This window comes from Anolis carolinensis, unplaced genomic scaffold (genome assembly GCF_035594765.1).
Source record: "Anolis carolinensis isolate JA03-04 unplaced genomic scaffold, rAnoCar3.1.pri scaffold_14, whole genome shotgun sequence".
Classification (NCBI taxonomy): domain Eukaryota; kingdom Metazoa; phylum Chordata; class Lepidosauria; order Squamata; family Dactyloidae; genus Anolis; species Anolis carolinensis.
This window is the reverse complement of record NW_026943825.1, coordinates 15,589,146-15,608,211: the sequence shown is the minus strand read 5'-3', so window position 1 is coordinate 15,608,211 and position 19,066 is coordinate 15,589,146. Positions and strand designations below refer to the sequence as shown.

Below are 19,066 nucleotides of genomic sequence, written 5' to 3'. Positions count from 1 at the left end.
TCCAACATTCTGCTGGCCCGTTTACGTTGGATAAGCGAGACTCTACTATATAATAAAATATAATATTAATTATATATTAAATATAATATTACTAATAATATTACTGCATAGTGGTATAGTACAATGTAGCAATATACAACGCTAATATTGCGCTATGCTAATATATTATATATACATATGATATTGATATTATGATGTAATACAATACTAATAATACAATATATTATATATTTGTAATATTAGTAATAATATTACTGTATAGTGGTATAGTACAATATAGTAATATACAATGCTAGTATTGTGCTCTGCTAATAATATATTGTACATATAACTTGTAGACTGACCCGAGTCCCCTTTGGGGTGAGAGAGGGCGGGGTATAAATGTAATACAGTAGAGTCTCACTTATCCAACATTCTGGATTATCCAACGCATTTTTGTAGTCAATGTTTTCAATACATCGTGATATTTTGGTGCTAAATTTGTAAATACAGTAATTACTACATAGCATTAATGCTTATTGAAGTACTTTTTCTGTCAAATTTGTTGCCTAACATGATGTTTTGGTGCTAAATTTGTGAAATCATAACCTAATTTGGTGTTTAATAGGCTTCTCCTTAATCTCTCCTTATCATCCAACATATTCGCTTATCCAACGTTCTGCTGGCCCATTTATGTTGGATAAGTGAGACTCTACTGTATATATTATATATTACATGTAATATTACTAATAATATTACTGTATAGTGGTATAGTACAATATAGTAATATATAATGCTAGTATTGTGCTCTAATAAAATATTGTACATATAACTTGTAGGCTGCCCTAAGTCCCCTTTGGGGTGAGAGAGGGCGGTGTATAAATGTAATAAATACATAGTTGGCCCTCTTGTATCTATAATTCAATGGCCCTTGGAAAGCAACCTGATGTGTTCCTTGAGGAAAATGAGTCTGTCACCCCTGTTTTAAAGGCAAACACCATTTTAATGGTAAGAACTATAAAACAAGACAATAGAAATAACGAGGACACAGGCTTGGTCCTGAACTACGGCTTCCGTCAGCTGCTTCGTCCATCACATAATAAGGGAAGGGAGAATCCCACTGGAAGACAAAAGCCAAGTGTGTACATTTGCACTCGCTTTTCGTATGTAAAATCACAATTAGTCAATTCTCAGACACCCACGGCTCTAAGGACAACACGCGAGGAGCAATCGCACCCCATTGGCTGTATTGCAAAGTTCCTATTTTGGAAGGCGGGTGGGTGGGAGATGCCCAGAGCTACCCTCCCTCTGCTGTTCCCTCCTACCTTGCCAAGCGGTCACTCCTGGGTCTCCATGCTCTCCTCTTCCTCCCCGGTTGCCGTCTCCTCCTGGTTCTCTTCCTCCTCCTCCCCTTCCTTCTTTTCGGGAGGCTTCTCGTAGGCCTTCTCCGAGGGGGTCACGATCACGCCATCCCAGGTGGACATTTCGGTTGCCAAATCTGCCCAGAAACAAATGTAGTTTACCTTTTGGAATGCTTACTGAAGTTCCTTGCATAATAGTTGCATTTTTAAAAATCCAGTTTTGTTGGGAAAAAAATGTAATTTGTTTATGGTTGGGCTTTTTTTGGTTTTTTAAATAACTGCCTTACCTCGGAAATGAGAGGAGGGATGATAATGCTGCCTCAAACAAATACAGTAGAGTCTCACTTATCCAAGCTAAACGGGCCGACAGAAGCTTGGATAAGCGAATATGTTGGATAATAAGGAGGGATTAAGGAAAAGCCTATTAAACATCAAATTAGGTTATGATTTTACAAATTAAGCGCCAAAACATCATGTTATACAACGAATTTGACAGAAAAAGTAGTTCAATACGCAGTAATGTTATGTTGTAATTACCGTACTTACAAATTTAGCACCAAAATATCATGATATATTGAAAACATTGACTACAAAAATGGCTTGGATAATCCAGAAGCTTGGATAAGCGAGGCTTGGATAAGTGAGACTCTACTGTAGCTCCATTTCTGTGTTGTTGAAGGCTTTCATGGCCGGAATTACTGGGTTGCTGTGAGTTTTCCAGGCTGTAAGGCCATGTTCCAGAAGCATTCTCTCCTAACATTTCACCCACATCTAGGGCAGGCATCCTCAAGAGGTGTGAGATCTAATGGAAACGAGGCAAGTGGGGTTTATATATCTGCGGAAGGTCCAGCGTGGGAGAAAGAACCCTTGACTGCTAGAGCAAAGTGTGAATGTTGCAATTAATCACCTTGATTAGCATTGAATGGCCTTGCAACTTTAAAGTCTGGTTGCTTCCTGCTTGGGGGAATCCTTTGTTGGGAGGTGTTAGCTGGCCCTGATTGTTTCCTGTCTGGAATTCCCCAAGAGTGTTGTTCTTTGTTCACTGTTTTTAGAATTTTTAAAAATACTGGTAGCCAGATTTTCCCCCCCTTTTCATGGTTTCCTTTTTCCTGTTGAAATTGTCCAACTGCTTCTTGTGGATATCAATGGCTTCTCTTTGTAGCCTGACATGGTGGTTGTGAGAGTGGTCCAGCATTTCTATGTTCTCAAATAATATGCTGTGTCCGGGTTGGTTCATCCCATGCTCTGCTATGGCTGAATCATTCTGCCGTGCCTTTCGTGTTCCTCGATTTGTGTCTGGGCAATGCTGCTGCGTTTGGGGGTTCCTATATAATTAATATAAGACAACTGTCTTGTTTTTGGGGAAACATGGTATGTAGATTTCTCCACAGATGCATGGTATACGATAGACTCCTGCAGAGGTGAGGGGATCCCTCTTGTCCTTTGCTGAATGTAGCATTGGTTGGATCTTCTTGGTGGGTCTGTAGATTATTTCTTCATCAGCTTCTCCATCCATTCAGTGATTCCCTTGATGTATGGTGAGCAAAAGTGTTCTACCATGGCCATACAGCCCGGAAAAGTCACAGCAACCCACCCAGTGATTCCGACCATTAAAGCCTTCGACAACACAATCTTATCTCCTCTCCACAAAACTGAGAATGAAGGGTATTTCTGACAGATCAGATTAAAAAGGGTATTGTTTGCATCATCATAGTCCTCTCTTGGGTAGGAACAGAAGCAATATGACCTTAAGGAGCTCCTCCCCATGTCTTTGCCCCTTCCTGCTGCTCCCACTTACAGTTGGCGTCCCCTTCTTGGCCAAGGATCTTGCGGTATCCGCCGTGAGAGAGGATGCGGACCAGGGTTTGGGCCGTGTAGCAAACCATGTCCTAGCAGAGCCAGAAAGAAAGGCAGAGGGATGAACCACATACACATATTGTCCCATTGCGTTGTTTATCTCAAAAAGGTCAAAGCCCAGAGGGGAGGGCCTCACTTACCTGCTGCTCCAGAGTCATGACTGTATGGACCCGGAAATTGCCGCTCTCGCAGGGGTCGGTGATGCCGACCGAACCGGGGAGGAAGAGCCCTGCGGCCAAGATCTGGAGGCAGCGCCTAAGAGGAGGCAACCAAATTAGGAATATATTTTGGGTGAACATTGTCAAAGTATTGTTGAAGGCTTTCATGGCCGGAATCATGGGGTTGCTGTGAGTTTCCCGGGCTGTCTGGCCATGTTCCAGAAGCATTCTCCTCACATTTCGCCCACATCTATTGACAGGCATTCTCAGAGGTTGTGAGGTCTGTTGGAAACATGTAGGTTAGTTTCTAACAGACCTCACAACCTCTGAGAATGCCTGCCAATAGATGTGGGCGAAACGTCAGGAGATAATGCTTCTGGAACATGGCCAGACAGCCCGGAAAACTCACAGCAACCCATTAATAATATTAGTAATATGTATTTAATAATTAGAGCCCCGGTGGCGAAGTGCATTAAAGCACTGAGCTGGAGACCAAAAGGTCCCAGGTTCAAACCCTGGGAGCGGCATGAGCGGCCGCTGTTAGCTCCAGCTCCTGTCAACCTATCAGTTCGAAAACATGCCAATGTGAGTAGATCAATAGGTACCGCTCCAGTGGGAAGGTAACGGCGCTCCATGCAGTCATGCCAGTGGCCACATGACCTTGGAGGTGTCTACGGACAACGCCGGCTCTTCGGCTCAAAAATGGAGATGAGCACCAACCCCCAGTCAGACATGACTGGACTTAACGTCAGGGGAAACCTTTACCTTTTTATTTAATATCTCAAAAGCCAAAATATGTGTGTATATCTCTATGTTAGTATGCATTTTCTAAGGTAAGAATCCCACTGATGATGGATCTGGTCCAAACTTGACATACACACGCACACCACGCCCAAATGACCAAACTCAAAATACTGGTGAGGCCTTGACTCATAATGTTGGGAGTTGTAGTTTACCCACATCCTTATACATTTACTAATGGGACTATGCATAAAATCCGAAACCAAACCATGATTATTTCTCATAAACAGCACTACAAAATCCCTAATTTGTGTACCGGGAATCACCAGGTACCCAAGTGACTATGACTATAAAAATTGTGGATAACCAGATTGCAATTCCCATCAACCCTTGCAGTCAACAATAAGGGAGCTGGTGTGAATGCAGGAACAGGATTTATGTCGCCTTCCAGATGTTGACAGACCGCAACTTCCCTCAACCCTCCCCAGCATGGACAATGGTGAAGAACGCTGGGAGTTGCAGTCCGACACCACATAATTCTACTGCTGCTTTAATAGGTTCAGGTAACAGTTCTTTCACTTCTGTTGCTTTGCCCTACCTGTAGGCCACGTTGAGTGCCAAAGGCTGCCGGGTTGGGTTGTTCATCACCGCGTAATGACCCTGAAACATGACGTGAGAGTGTTAGTGACCTCTCAGAAAGCATGCCAAGAATATGCATCTATGTATGTATGTATCTTGCTATGTATCTATGCATCTATGTTTCTATCTAGGCAGCTACCTATCTATCAATGCATCTATTTCTGTTTGCACCTATGCATCTATAGATGTCTGATAGATCCAAAGAGACAGCCAGCATGAGAGAAGCAACCCTTTCACATACCAGAAGGTCGAGAATCCAAGGTGTGAGGGGCTCGAAGCCTGGGAACCGCATCCGGAGGTCCTTCAAAAGGCGGATTAAGACCTTCACGCTGAAAGGAGAACACCGTGTCATTCCAAAAAGACAACACTTTAAGCCATAGATTCCCTTTCCCGCTCCCCAAGAAAAGCAATCTAAACCAGTGAGTCTCCGGTTTACGTTTCTTTCGTATGACGATTAAGCAAACCCATGGAAGATGGAAATTTTAAAAAAATCAAGCCAGGGGTTGCTATGGTTTTAGCTACATGAATAGATGTTAATGGATTTCAACTGTTAGAATAATAGAGTTGGAAGAGACAACGTGGGCCATCTAATCCAACTACCAGCTAAGCACGAAAAGAACAACAACTACTACTACTACTATAGTAGAGTCTCACTTATCCAACAAAAACAGGCCAACAGAACGTTGGATAAGCGAATATGTTGGATAATAAGAAGGGATTAAGGAAAAGCCTATTACACATCAAATTAGGTTATGGTTTTACAAATTAAGCACCAAAACATCATATACAACATATTTGACAGAAAAAGTAGTTCAATATGCAGTAATGCTATGTAGCAATTACTGTATTTACGAATTTAGCAGCAAAATATCACGATTTATTGAAAACATTGACTACAAAAATGTGTTGGATAATCCAGAACGTTGGATAAGCGAGACTCTACTGTACTTTTGTATCCTGCGTCCATCTCCTCAAGGGGACTCGGGGCGGCTCACATGGGGAGAAGCCCGATCAACATGGATTAAAACACAATCAGCAAAATTAAAAACTTTATAACCTCATAAAACAACAACAGCAATTTAGGCATTATATATATATATAATACACACACACACACGCACGCACACACACACACAGAGTAGAGTCTCACTTATCCAACTCTCGCTTATCCAACGTTCTGGATTATCCAACGCATTTTTGTAGTCAATGTTTTCAATACATCATGATATTTTGGTGCTAAATTCATAAATACAGTAATTACAACATAACATTACTGCGTATTGAACTACTTTTTCTGCCAAATTTGTTGTCTAACATGATGTTTTGGTGCTTCATTTGTAAAATCATAACCTAATTTGATGTTTAATAGGCTTTTCCTTAATGCCTCCTTATTATCCAACATATTCGCTTATCCATCATTCCGCCGGCCCGTTTATGTTGGATAAGCGAGACTCTACTGTACTTTTTCTGTTAAATTTGTTGCATAACATGTTGTTTTGGTGCTTAATTTGTAAAATCATAACCTAATTTGATGTTTAATAGGCTTTTCCGTAATCTCTCCTTATTATCCAAGATATTCGCTTATCCAACATTCTGCCGGCCTGTTTATGTTGGATAAGTGAGACTCTACTGTGTGTATATATATATATATATATGTGTGTGTGTGTATTCTGCTTTATCTCTCCAAAAAAGCACTTAAAGCAGCTCACGATAAAACCACTAAAATGTCATTTAAAACTTAAAAATATAAAAACATTAAAATATAATTAAACAGCATTAAAATAAAGTTAACCCCCATTAAAATCTATAAACATAGCTAAAACCACAGCACCACCTGACTTGATCTTTAAAAGCCTGCCTGAACAAAAGCATCAAATCAAACAATTAAAGCATCCCTGACAGATAGCCATCCAGGCTCTGTTTAAAAGCCTCCAAAGGAGCTTCGACTGGGCTCCGAAGCAGAGCATTCCACTGCTGAACAGCTCTCACAGTCAGGAAGTTCTTCCCAATGTGTTAACCCCATATGGATACCCACCCTAGTCTACAAACCGGAGGGTAAATCCAAGAGAAATGGAGACCTACGTGGACTGAGAGGCGTTCTCCTCGAACCAGCGGGCGTGTCGGATTGCAGCCAAAGCGCTCTGCAGAACTTTAATATCCACTAATCAGGGGAGAAAATAAAGGAGGGGATCAGGATCCAATTTTGGGCAGGAAGTACAAAGATATCTCATGCGCAGCGAAGAACGCACAATGGGCCCGGCTCCATAGTTTGCACTCAAGCCTCAATGTGTCCCCAGCCCAGCCTAAGAAAAGACTGTGGCCCTGTTGACTTACGGTGCAGCTCTGGGTCCAGTTTGCGGAGGTTGGGGGGCACCGTGGTGATGAGGATCTTCACGGTTGCGTCAGCAGAGCTGATCTCAAAGCCCGTCTCGTTGGTGAGCATGGTCAGGACTGGGGAGGAATAACAACAACAATGGCAGAGGAGCACAGCAACACAAAGAAAGTCACCAGAGATCTTGATACTACTCTACAATACTTCATGCAGTAAAAATACATAGCAGAAGAGTGCAGAACCAACCTTCTGCAGGATCCTGCGTCCTCAGGCTCTCCACCACTTTGTTTCCCAAGGCAGCGACAGCTTCCACTGGAGAAGAAAACAGAAATCAAGATCCATACAAGAATGTTCTCAAGCTCCAGCCCTTCTTGGAATACTAAGGGACCCAACTTACACGTGGGCAAGATTTTCAGGATCACCACCAGGTCTGCCACGTTGTGGCCCGTCATCATGGTGCCTTTCTTGTAGGAGCCCACTTGGCGGACCTCTTCGATTTGCTGGAAAAGAGAGGGATTCAGGAGCCTTGAGGAGACTCCCACAAACAAGGAAACAATCCCAATGCCTTCTCTTCGAGGCAGAGGACTCACCACTTCAAATGTCCCTGGAGCCACGATCAAGTTATCAATCACGTTGTTAATCTTGGTCACCAGAGAAAGGATAGATGCCTAGCGGGAGCAAAAACAGGGAGTCACTAAATGATTGGTAACACATCGAAAACAATTTTGTGTGCTGTCATTTCATCTCCCTGGTGAAGAACTTTGTTCGTAAACTTCCTCCTTGATCAAATCACCAGTATTTTTCCCCCCTGGAATTTCCTTATGGGTGCCTAAATACCTCTATGCTTTTAAGCAGTACCTATTTATCTACTCACATTTTTGCTTTTGAACCGCTAGGTAAGCAGAAGCCGGGCTAAAGGCCAGGAGCTCACCCTGACCTGGGCTTCGAACTGTCAACCTTCAATTGACAAGATTTATTTATATTTATTAGCAACATTTATATCCCGCCCTTCTCACCCCGAAGGGGACTCATGGCGGCTTACAAGTTACATTTACATACATTATATTAGCATAGCACAATATAAGCATTATATATTACTATATTGTACTATATCACTATGCTACAATATTATTAGTAATATTACATGTAACATATAATATACAATTATAATAGTGTATTATCATATTGCATTACATTATATTATCAATATTACAGTAGAGTCTCACTTATCCAACGTTCTGGATTATCCAACGCATTTTTGTAGTCAATGTTTTCAATACATCGTGATATTTTGGTGCTAAATTCGTAAATACAGTAATTACTACATAACATTACTGCGTATTGAACTACTTTTTCTGTCAAATTTGTTGTATAACATAATGTTTTGGTGCTTAATTTGTAAAATCATAACCTAATTTGATGTTTAATAGGCTTTTCCTTAATGCCTCATTATCCAATATATTCGCTTATCCAACATTCTGCCGGCCTGTTTATGTTGGATAAGTGAGACTCTACTGTATATGTATATTATGATATATATTATAAAATTATGCTTTGAACAGCTATCAAAATGCAAAAAGTGGCACTCAAGACATCAAAAACTGACTGCTATCTTACCCTACTTCACCTGACTGCCTTCCAGAATGTAACACACAACTGTTATTTATTTAATTTATATAAATATTATATGATTATGTTATATATATATATATATATACACACACACACACACAAAATAATGATAAAATAAATATATAAATATATTTAATTTATATAATTATATAATAGGGTATATAAATTACATTATAATATAATAGACATAGACATTCAAAATGTTCAAAGTGGTACAGATTATGTAATTGGCCATCAAAGGGTTTGGGAAAGCTTACGTACACAAAACTTAGGCAAGCTTTGGCCGCCCTTCATTTCCAAACCATGCCCACAACTATGATGGATAGCAGATATGATTTCTACCCCTCTGCATATCAGTGAGGCCCCAAAAATTTGCCATATTTTCACCTGTTCAGCAGACGTTGGAGCGAGGTCCTGGTTCCTCTTCAGCAAGGCTTCGCTGAAGGCAGTCTCATCCGGAGCAGGTTTCACACGAGGGAAAGCCATCTCACACTGAAGGCAGGAAAACAACAAGACGCTCGGCATCACTAGGCCAATGCAACCTGTTTCTGATGCTTTTCTATCCCATGACTTGCTGTTTTTAGGTTCCCAAGGAGGAAATCCCATCCCAGTGCATTGACAGGGACCCCACAGGCCACTGAGTCCAGCTGAGAAACCCCTAGCAGGTAGCTGCTGAGGATATTTTCAAAGATGTCCAGAGAATGAGACTTGTACCATCTCTTAGGTACGAGGTACCTAAAGGTTCTCTCACTGCCCAAAACGTTCCTGCACATGTTCAATTGAAAGCTACCATAATGTAACTGAAAACCCAGAGCATTATTCAAAGACTACGTACCACATAGAAGTCGAAAGGGATGTGAGGCACAAAGGGACGGAACCTGAAACGCAAGGTAACAGAGAAGAGAGTGCATTCGGATTTCATTCCTGCTGAAACCCCAGGCCAAGTTTAGATTTACATTGCCCTATACACCAGGATCTGATCCCAGATAATAATAATAATAATAATAATAATAATAATAATAATAATAACTTTATTTTTGTACCCTGCCTCCATCTCCCCAAAGAGACTTAGGGCAGCTAACAAGGGGCCAAGCCCTGGCAGTTACAATAAAACAAAATAAAATACATACAAAACACGTGTAATCAACAAATAGAATACTGAAACAGTAACATAGTAAAGCACTCAAATAGTAACAATGGCATAAACATGGTACAAAAGCAATAGAAACATTAAATGATGGTGAACTAGGCCAAAGTGTGAAGCATAAAAATTATAAAAACTGCTTTGAACTGAATTATATATGTCTACACAGCCAAATAATCTGGGATAAGCTGATATATTACTATTTTTAATAATAATATATAATAATATCATACATTGCATATACATATAATATTGATAATAATGTTGTAATGTAATACAATATAATACTAATAATACAATTTAATAATATTAATTATATATTATATATTACAAGTAATATTGCTAATAATATTACAGTATAGTGGTATAGTACAAGATAGTAATATGTAATATAATATTTTATGCTGCATGTTGATTTTAATGACCGTTTTATTGATGCTGATGTCTTTATTGTTGGGATATTTGTGTTATTGTTTTGTTATTGTTATTATATTGTTCTATCGGGCAAGGCCCCATGTAAGCCGCCCCGAGTCCCTTCGGGGAGATGGGGCAGGGTATAAAAATAAAGCTATTATTATTATTATTATTATTATTATTATTATTATTATTATTATTATTAATGCTAATACTGTGCTAAGCTAATAATATAATGTACTGTATGTACATATTATTTGTAAGCCGCTCTGAGTCCCATGCTATGGAATCCTGGAGCTGCATTTGAAGGGCTCTTGTTTTCTCTTCCCAAGGGTTGGTGCCTCACCAAACTACAACTCTCACAGTCACAACCACAGCAGTTACATCCAGCCTAGATGTGCTCTTAATTGCAGTCTGCCATGTCCAAAGATGGTGGTGCTACTCAAAGGCTCTCTCTCTCTCTCTCTCTCTGGGACTTACCCGCTGCCAGGACCTCCGCGAGAACCAAAGCGCCCACCACGGCCGCGGCCTCTGTCACCCCTGAAAGAAGCCAAGGAGGAAAAGAAGAAAAGTAGCGTGAGTATAAGGAAAGATACGCATTTGATTATAAACATCCTGAGTTACAAACATCTGACTTACACACAACTCCTAGTTAAGGACAGGGCTGAAACAACAGGAAGTGAGAGAAATCCTCCCTTCAAAGGATTTGTATGTATTTTAAGGCATCTAATGGTTGCCATATGTAAGCCCGCTTGAGTCCCCTTCACAGGTAGAAATAAGGTAAATAAATAAAGAAGGGAAATCCAGTCCTGAAAGAGTTATTATCAGGGAAAAAGTGTCACCACTGAAGCTTTATCTCCAATCCTTGTTTCCACAAGCCAAATTTTCCAAATCCCATTCTCACAGGGACAGAAAGTGAGACAAAATCCTCTGAACAGATAGCAAAACAAACACCACAGGGGCGTTCACCATTCCCTATACAACCTAAAGTCAAACAATATATATATTTGGCTGGAGTTGCACTTTAAAAACACACACATATATATCTCTCATTCATATATATATATATGTGTGTGTGTGTGTTATTTTAAAGCTAATTATATTGTTTTAATCTATTTCTTTAAACCGCTCCGAGCCAAATTGGGAGTAGCGGTATACAAGTCTAATAAATAAATAAAATATATGATATGATGTCTAGCCTGTTTCACCTCCTGGGGAGTTCACCCCCCCAACATATATATAGATATAAGGTAAAGGTTTTCCCCTGACGTTAAGTCCAGTCACGTCTGACTCTGGGGGTTGGTGCTCATCTCCATTTCTAAGCCGAAGAGCCGGCGTTGTCTGTAGACACCTCCAAGATCATGTGGCTGGCATAACTGCATGAAGCGCCGTTACCTTCCCACCGGAGCGGTACCTATTGATCTACTCACATTGGCATGTTTTCGAACTGCTAGGTTGGCAGGTTGGAGCTGGGGCTAACAGCGGGCGCTCATTCCGCTCCCGGGATTTGAACCTGGGACCTTTTGGTCCACAAGTTCAGCAGCTCAGCACTTTAACACACTGCGCCACTACCAGGAGCCCCACAGTATAGATATAGAGATAAAATACCATATACAGTAGAGTCTCACTTATCCAACATAAACGGTCCGGCAGAACGTTGGGTAAGCGAATATGTTGGATAATAAGGAGAGATTAAGAAAAAGCCTATTAAACATCAAATTAGGTTATGATTTTAGAAATTAAGCACCAAAACATCATGTTATACAACAAATTTGACAGAAAAAGTAGTTCAGTACGCAGGAATGTTATGTTGTAATTACTGTATTTACGAATTTAGCACCAAAATATCACGATATATGGAAAACATTGACTACAAAAATGCACTGGATAATCCAGAACGTTGGGTAAACGAGTCTTGGATAAGCGAGACTCTAATATATATATGCACCCCACACATATATGTATATAGATATAGAGATGATAAAATACCATATATATATATATACATATATATATACATACATACATACATATACACACACACACACACATACACATACACACACACACATATATATAGTAAAAAAGAGTCAGACATGACTGGAATTAATGTCAGGGGAAACCTTTACCTTTACTTTATATATATATATACATACACACACACATATATATAGAGAGAGGTGATAAATAAAATACAAGTCTCACTTAGTGCACTTTGATCAGCCCATCCTTATGTTTTATTGCTGCGTTTTAACTTTGTCTTATTAATGGTTTGATTTTAATCGTATGTTTTAAGTTTCATTCGTGTGTTTTCGGTATTTGATGTTTTATGTATATATACAGTAGAGTCTCACTTGTCCAACATTCTGGATTATCCAATGCATTTTTGTAGTCCATGTTTTCAACACATCGTGATATTTTGGTGCTAAATTCATAAATACAGTAATTACTACATAGCATTACTGCGTATTGAACTACTTTTTGTGTCAAATTTGTTGTATAACAGGATGTTTTGGTGTTTAATTTGTAAAATCATAACGTAATTTGATGCTTAATAGGCTTTTCCTTAATCTCTCCTTATTATCCAACATATTCGCTTATCCAACGTTCTGCCGGCCCGTTTATATTGGATAAGCGAGACTCTTCTGTACTTGTTTTACATTTGTAAGCCGCCCTGTGTCCCTGCGGGGAGATAGAGGCGGGGCACAAGAATAAAATTATTATTATTATTATACCATATATACACATACACACATATATATGTACATACATATAGATAATAAATAAAATACTATATATATATATATATATATATACACACATATATACACACACACATATATATATAGAGGCGATAAATACCACACACACACATATATATTTGCTGCCCATTTTTACCTCATGTTTCCCTCCAGTGATAACCGTTCCGGTTCCGTGAAACGAAGCAACCGCCTCAGAAGGCCGACAGCGAAGAATAACCACCCGGCCCGCTCTTTCGCCCGCCGCCTTTGTCCACCCCGCAAGAAGCGTCGACGCGATTGGTCTTCCCAAGTGAGCAAAACCCGCCGCGGTTGGTTCCCCGGCCTGCAGCCAATCCCTTCCTCGCATTCTGTTTATTCCCCCGCCCCTTCTTGTAAGTTCTGTGATTCCATTGGCTTGTTGGCGCTGCCTATCATTCGCGCCACGCGCGTGCTCCATCCTCGCTTTTTTCTTAGGAAACCCGAGATAGGGTAAGAGGAGAAAGGAGCGCATGCGCAGAGTAACAAAATGCCTTGGTACGAGGCGGTCTAAAAAATGATTCCAGAGGACATGCGCATGCGTAGAACTCAAAACGCTTTTATCTATTGTCTCAGAGGAACGCCGTCCCGTTGGAGCAGAGTGGCGCAGCGGAAGCGTGCTGGGCCCATAACCCAGAGGTCGATGGATCGAAACCATCCTCTGCTAATATTTTTTTCTCCCTAATTTAAAAAATTATATTATTATTACTAATTATTATTAATATGATGTCAAGCCTGCTTCGCCTCCTGGGGAGGTCATAGGCTTGTATGGCTTTGTTTAAATGATGACAATGATGAATAATGAGAGACCACGAGCAGCAGAAGAGGGCATTTCTAGCCTTGACCACCAGGTGGCGATATTGCCTGCTTCACTCTGATTGAGTCTAGAATTATTATTATTATTATTATTATTATTATTATTATTATTATTATTATTATATTAATGCTATTGTTGTGGATTGCAAGAGCAATTACCCTGTGATAGTCAAAATACTAATACATGTTATTAGTGCAGCTGGTGCCACCCTGAGCAGACAAAGACAAAAATACAATAATAGTAATCATAATATAATAATAATTTATTTGGTGCAGCAGGTTGTGTAAGTAAGGGCAAATATACTGCAATAATAATAATAGTAATAGTAATAATAATAATATTTATGGGTGCAACAGATTTTCCATGAGCAGGTAAAGGCAAATATAGTGTAATAATAATAATAATACTTATTAGTGCAAGAGGTTCTCCATGAGCAGGTAAAGGCAAATATAGTGTAATAATAATAATAATAATAATAATAATAATAATAATAATAATAATAATAATAATAATAATAATAATGGGTGGAACAGATTCTCCATGAGCAGGTAAAGGCAAATATAGTGTAATAATAATGATGATGATGATGATGATGATGATGATGATGATGGGTGGAACAGATTCTCCATGAGCAGGTAAAGGCAAATATAGTGTAATAATAATAATAATAATAATAATAATAATAATAATAATAATAATAATACTTATTAGTGCAAGAGGTTCTCTATGAGCAGGTGAGGGCAAACATAGTGTAATAATGATGATGATGATGATGATGATGATGATGATGATGATACGTATGGTTGCAACAGGTTCTCCATGAGCAGGTGAGGACAAATATAGTATAATAATAATAATAATAATAATAATAATAATAATAATAATAATAATAATAATACTACTTATGGGTTGAACAGATTCTCCATGAGCAGATAAAGGCAAATATAGTGTAATAATAATAATAATAATAATAATAATAATAATAATAATAATAATACTTATTAGTGCAAGAGGTTCTCCATGAGCAGGTGAGGGCAAATATAGTGTAATAATAATAATAATAATAATAATAATAATAATACTTATGGTTGCAACAGGTTCTCCATAAGTAGGTGAGAGTAAATATAGTGTAATTAATAATAATAATAATAATAATAATAATAATAATGATACTTATGGTTGCAACAGGTTCTCCATGTGTAGGTGAGGGCAAATATAGTGTAATAATAATAATAATAATAATAATAATAATAATAATAATAATAATAATACTTATGGGTGGAACAGATTCTCCATGAGCAGGTAAAGGCAAATATAGTGTAATAATAATAATAATAATAATAATAATAATAAATACTTATTGGTGCAAGAGCTTCTCCATGAGCAGGTAAAGGCAAATATAGTGTAGTAGTAGTAGTAGTAGTAGTAGTAGTAGTAATAATAATAATAATATTTTATGGGTGCAACAGGTTTTCCATGCGCAGGTAAAGACAAATATAGTGTAATAATAATAATAATAATTAATAATAATAATAATAATAATAATAATAATAATAATGATTCTTATGGTTGCAACAGGTTCTCCATGAGCAGGTGAGGGCAAATATAGTGTAATAATAATAATAATAATAATAATAATAATAATAATAATAATAATAATAATAATAATAATAACAACTTTGGGGTGCAACAGATTTCTTTTTGCTGGTAAGGGCAAATATAGTGTAATGATGATGGTGGTGGTGGTGATGATAGATACGTATGGGTGGGTGCAACAGATCCCTCCTCTATCTTGGCAAGGTGTGTTTTGGGGAGGGGTCCTGTGCCCTCCTCCGGGCAGGAAGGGGTTAACCCTCCTCCTTCTCCTCCTCCTCCTCCTCCTCCTCTATAAAGCCTCCTCCTTCTCTTCCCTGCTCCGGAGTCACTCCGGTTCCTCCTGGAAGGAAGGCAGGCAGGCAGAGAGGCAGAGGCAAGTGGGAGCCGCCTGGGAGGGGGCTTGGAGGGCACATTTGGGGGGCTGAGCAGGGACAGACTTGGGGGGACACTGGGGTTAGTTTGGGGAGGATAGCAGTCACCTTGGGGTCAGCAGGAGGAACTTCTGGGGTTCCCTTGGGTGGGGTTACTTTGGGAGCCAAGTCAATGGGGGTGGGTTAGAACTGGGGTGTCACCTGGGATAGTTTTGGGGTACAGTGGGACAAAGGATAGGACCCTGCAGTGAGTTAGATCTGGGGTTGGATCGACTGCAGGGCAGCTTCACAATTGAGGAACGGTCTGGTCGGGGAGACTAACTTTCGAGGTGACAGTCAGCCAGGAACGGTCTGGTCTCGGAGACTTAGTTTCGGGGTGACCATCAACCAGAGGAAACTTAGTTTCGAGGTGACTGTCAGCCAGAGGAGACTTAATTTTGGGGTGACTGTCAGCCAGTAACGGTCTGGTCAGGGAGACTTAGTTTCGGGGTGACCGTCAGCCAGGAACGGTCCTGTTGGGGAGACTTAGTTTCGGGGTGACCATCAGCCAGGGTCCAGTTGGGGAGACATAGTTTCAGGGTGACCATCAGCCAGGAACGATTTGGTCTTGGAGACGTAGTTTCGGGGTGACCATCAGCCAGAGGAGACTTAATTTTGGGGTGACTGTCAGCCAGGAACGGTCTGGTCAGGGAGACTTAGTTTCGGGGTGACCGTCAGCCAGGAACGGTTTGGTCTTGGAGACGTAGTTTCAGGGTGACTGTCAGCCAGGAACAGTCCAGTCGGGGAGACGTAGTTTCGAGGTGTCCATCAGCCAGGAACTGCCTGGTCAGGGAGACTTAGTTTTGGGGTGACTGTCAGCCAGGAACTGCCTGGTCAGGGAGACGTAGTTTCAGGGTGACCGTCAGCCAGGAACGGTCTGGTCTCGGAGACGTAGTTTCAGGGTGACCGTCAGCCAGGAACAGTCCAGTTGGGGAGACTTAGTTTCGGGGTGACCATCAGCCAGAGGAGACTTAATTTGGGGGTGACCGTCAGCCAGGAACAGTCCAGTTGGGGAGACGTAGTTTTGGGGTGACCGTCAGCCAGTAACAGTCTGGTTGGGGAGACGTAGTTTCGGGGTGACTGTCAGCCAGGAACGGTCTGGTCTCGGAGACATAGTTTTGGGGTGACCGTCAGCCAGACGAGACTTAATTTTGGTGTGACCGTCAGCCAGTAACGGTCCGGTTGGGGAGACGTAGTTTCGGGGTGTCTGTCAGCCAGAGGAGACGTAGTTTCGAGGTGTCTGTCAGCCAGGAAAGGCCTGGTTGGAGAGACTTAGTTTCCGGGTGACCGTCAGCCAGGAACTGTATGGTCAGGAAGACTTAGTTTCGGGGTGACCGTCACCCAGCCGTTGGTCACGGTCAAGCGGGACTCCACCTGGGGTCCGGTGGGGTAGAGTTGGGTGAGATCAGGACCTGGACGGGGACCAAGAGTGGGGCAGGGTTGGATCTAAAGGGCAGTGAGTATTTTTGGGAGGACACGGGGTAAATTCGGGGCGTCAGTAGGATATGGGGTAGGTTCCGGGGCAAAGAGTCAAGCAGGTTAGATTTGGGGTTGGGTTAGATTTGTGGGGTGGCATTTGAAGGGGAGTCGTTTGGGGAGGCTTGTGGGGGTCCCAAATGCAGGGGGGTTAGGGAAAGGCCGTGCCCCTTGCCGTTACCAAATGGGGTGATGCCTCCGAAGGGTCAGGAAAGGGGTCTTCCCCACCCAAAATTGGAATCCACTCAAAGCAGAGACAGTTGAAAGGCGGGATAACAACAATACAATAATAATAATTTGAGGGGCCACAACACCCGCAAGTTTGGGTTCCTTCCGAATCTGGATCGAGGTCAGAAGAAGACCTCCAAAAATTTTGGGTTCCTTCCAAAACTAGTCCAGTTAAAGGCCGCAGGGGAGGTCAAGGGTCCGGCGGTTTTGGAGACCCCAAAACGGGGTTCCCGTTGAGCCTACAGTCAAGGGTTCGAGCAGGACGGTGACTACCTAAAGGGGTGACCGGTGTCCAGCAGAGGTCAAAAGGGAGCTTTAGAGACCTCCTCGGAGTTGTCCAAGGGTCAGAATGCATCCTTCTTCTGGGAATCCCTCTGGCCGTTTCCCGGAGCTGTGGTGCCTCCTGCATCGCTCTTCTGGGAATCCCTCTGGCCGTTTCCCGGTCCTGTTGGGCCTCCTGCTGACGCTTTTTTGCCGCCCGGACCCCTGTGCCGGAGCCGACTTGACCATCGCGGTGGTTCTCCCCGAGCACAACACCAGCTACCCGTGGGCCTGGCCACGGGTGGGCCCGGCCGTGCGGAGAGCAGTGCGCGGGATCAATGCCCGGCGGGACCTGTTGCCGGGCTACACGGTCAAGCTGACGTTCGGCTCCAGCGAGGACCGGGAGGGCGCCTGCTCGGACTCCATTGCCCCGCTCTCGGCCGTGGACCTTAAGATGGGGGCCAACCCGTCCCTCTTCCTGGGGCCCGGCTGCGTCTACACGGCGGCCCCCGTGGCCCGCTTCACCCGCCACTGGGGGCTGCCGTTACTGACCGCCGCCGCCGAGGCCGTGGGCTTCGGACACAAGGAGGCCGAGTTCGCCTTGACCACCCGGACCGGGCCCAGCCACGGCAAGCTGGGCGAGTTCGGGACGCGGCTCAGCCGGCGCTTCGGGTGGACCCGCCGGGCCCTGCTGCTCTACTGGGACGGGCACAACGACGACCGGCCCTGCTACTTCGCCGCGGAAGGACTCTACCTCCAACTGCCCCGGCTCAACATCACCGTGGAGGACATCCCGTTCGTGGAGAGCAACTACACCGCCCTCCTCGGACACGTCAGGCAGAAGGCCCGCAGTGAGTCCCGCTTTCTGTGGGTCCGGGAGGGGAAGGCGCTCTGCACGGACACAGAGACCGTTACATACCCTGTTTCCCCTAAAATAAGACATCCCCAGAAAATAGGACCTAGTAGAGGTTTTGCTGAATTGCTAAATATAAGGCCTCCCCCGAAAGTAAGACCTAGCAAAGTTTTTGTTTGGAAGCATGCCCGCCGAACAGAACACCAGAGCACGCAGGATCGGTAAATGTACATACCATAGAGCAGTGATGGCCAACCTATGACACGCGTGTCAGCACTGACACGCCTAGCCATTTTTGCTGACACGCTGCCTCATGCAGATTGATTGGATGACTATGTCTTTTGTGGCCAAATTTGGTGTGATTTGGTCCAGTGGTTTTGTTGTTTGCTCC

At 42.2% G+C, this 19,066-nt stretch overlaps 2 protein-coding genes and 1 non-coding gene across 3 annotated transcripts in view; 2 read left to right on the top strand and 1 right to left on the bottom strand.

Moving 5' to 3' along the window:
- Positions 1–961: 961 nt before the first annotated feature.
- ilf2 (interleukin enhancer binding factor 2) lies at positions 962–13,310 on the bottom strand. The gene is made up of 15 exons (XM_062964980.1): positions 13,156–13,310; positions 10,738–10,797; positions 9,535–9,577; positions 9,087–9,191; positions 7,658–7,735; positions 7,465–7,567; positions 7,314–7,379; positions 7,070–7,186; positions 6,818–6,896; positions 4,977–5,064; positions 4,695–4,756; positions 3,338–3,452; positions 3,139–3,229; positions 1,305–1,477; positions 962–1,099 (listed from the first exon to the last, which is right to left on the bottom strand). The coding sequence occupies exons 1-14, from the start codon at positions 13,158–13,160 to the stop codon at positions 1,317–1,319; spliced, it is 1,173 nt and encodes a 390-aa protein (XP_062821050.1). The 5' UTR covers positions 13,161–13,310; the 3' UTR covers positions 962–1,099; positions 1,305–1,316.
- Positions 13,311–13,629: 319 nt separating this feature from the next.
- On the top strand, positions 13,630–13,701 carry trnam-cau (transfer RNA methionine (anticodon CAU)). Its single transcript has one exon. It is a non-coding gene; the product is annotated as a tRNA-Met (tRNA).
- Positions 13,702–15,565: 1,864 nt separating this feature from the next.
- The window catches only part of npr1 (natriuretic peptide receptor 1), a 44,069-nt gene continuing 40,568 nt past the window's right edge, over positions 15,566–19,066 (top strand). The window contains exon 1 of the mRNA XM_062964911.1: positions 15,566–18,673. Coding sequence (XP_062820981.1) covers positions 17,911–18,673 — 763 coding nt within the window. The 5' untranslated portion in view covers positions 15,566–17,910. The remainder of the gene's footprint in view (positions 18,674–19,066) is intronic.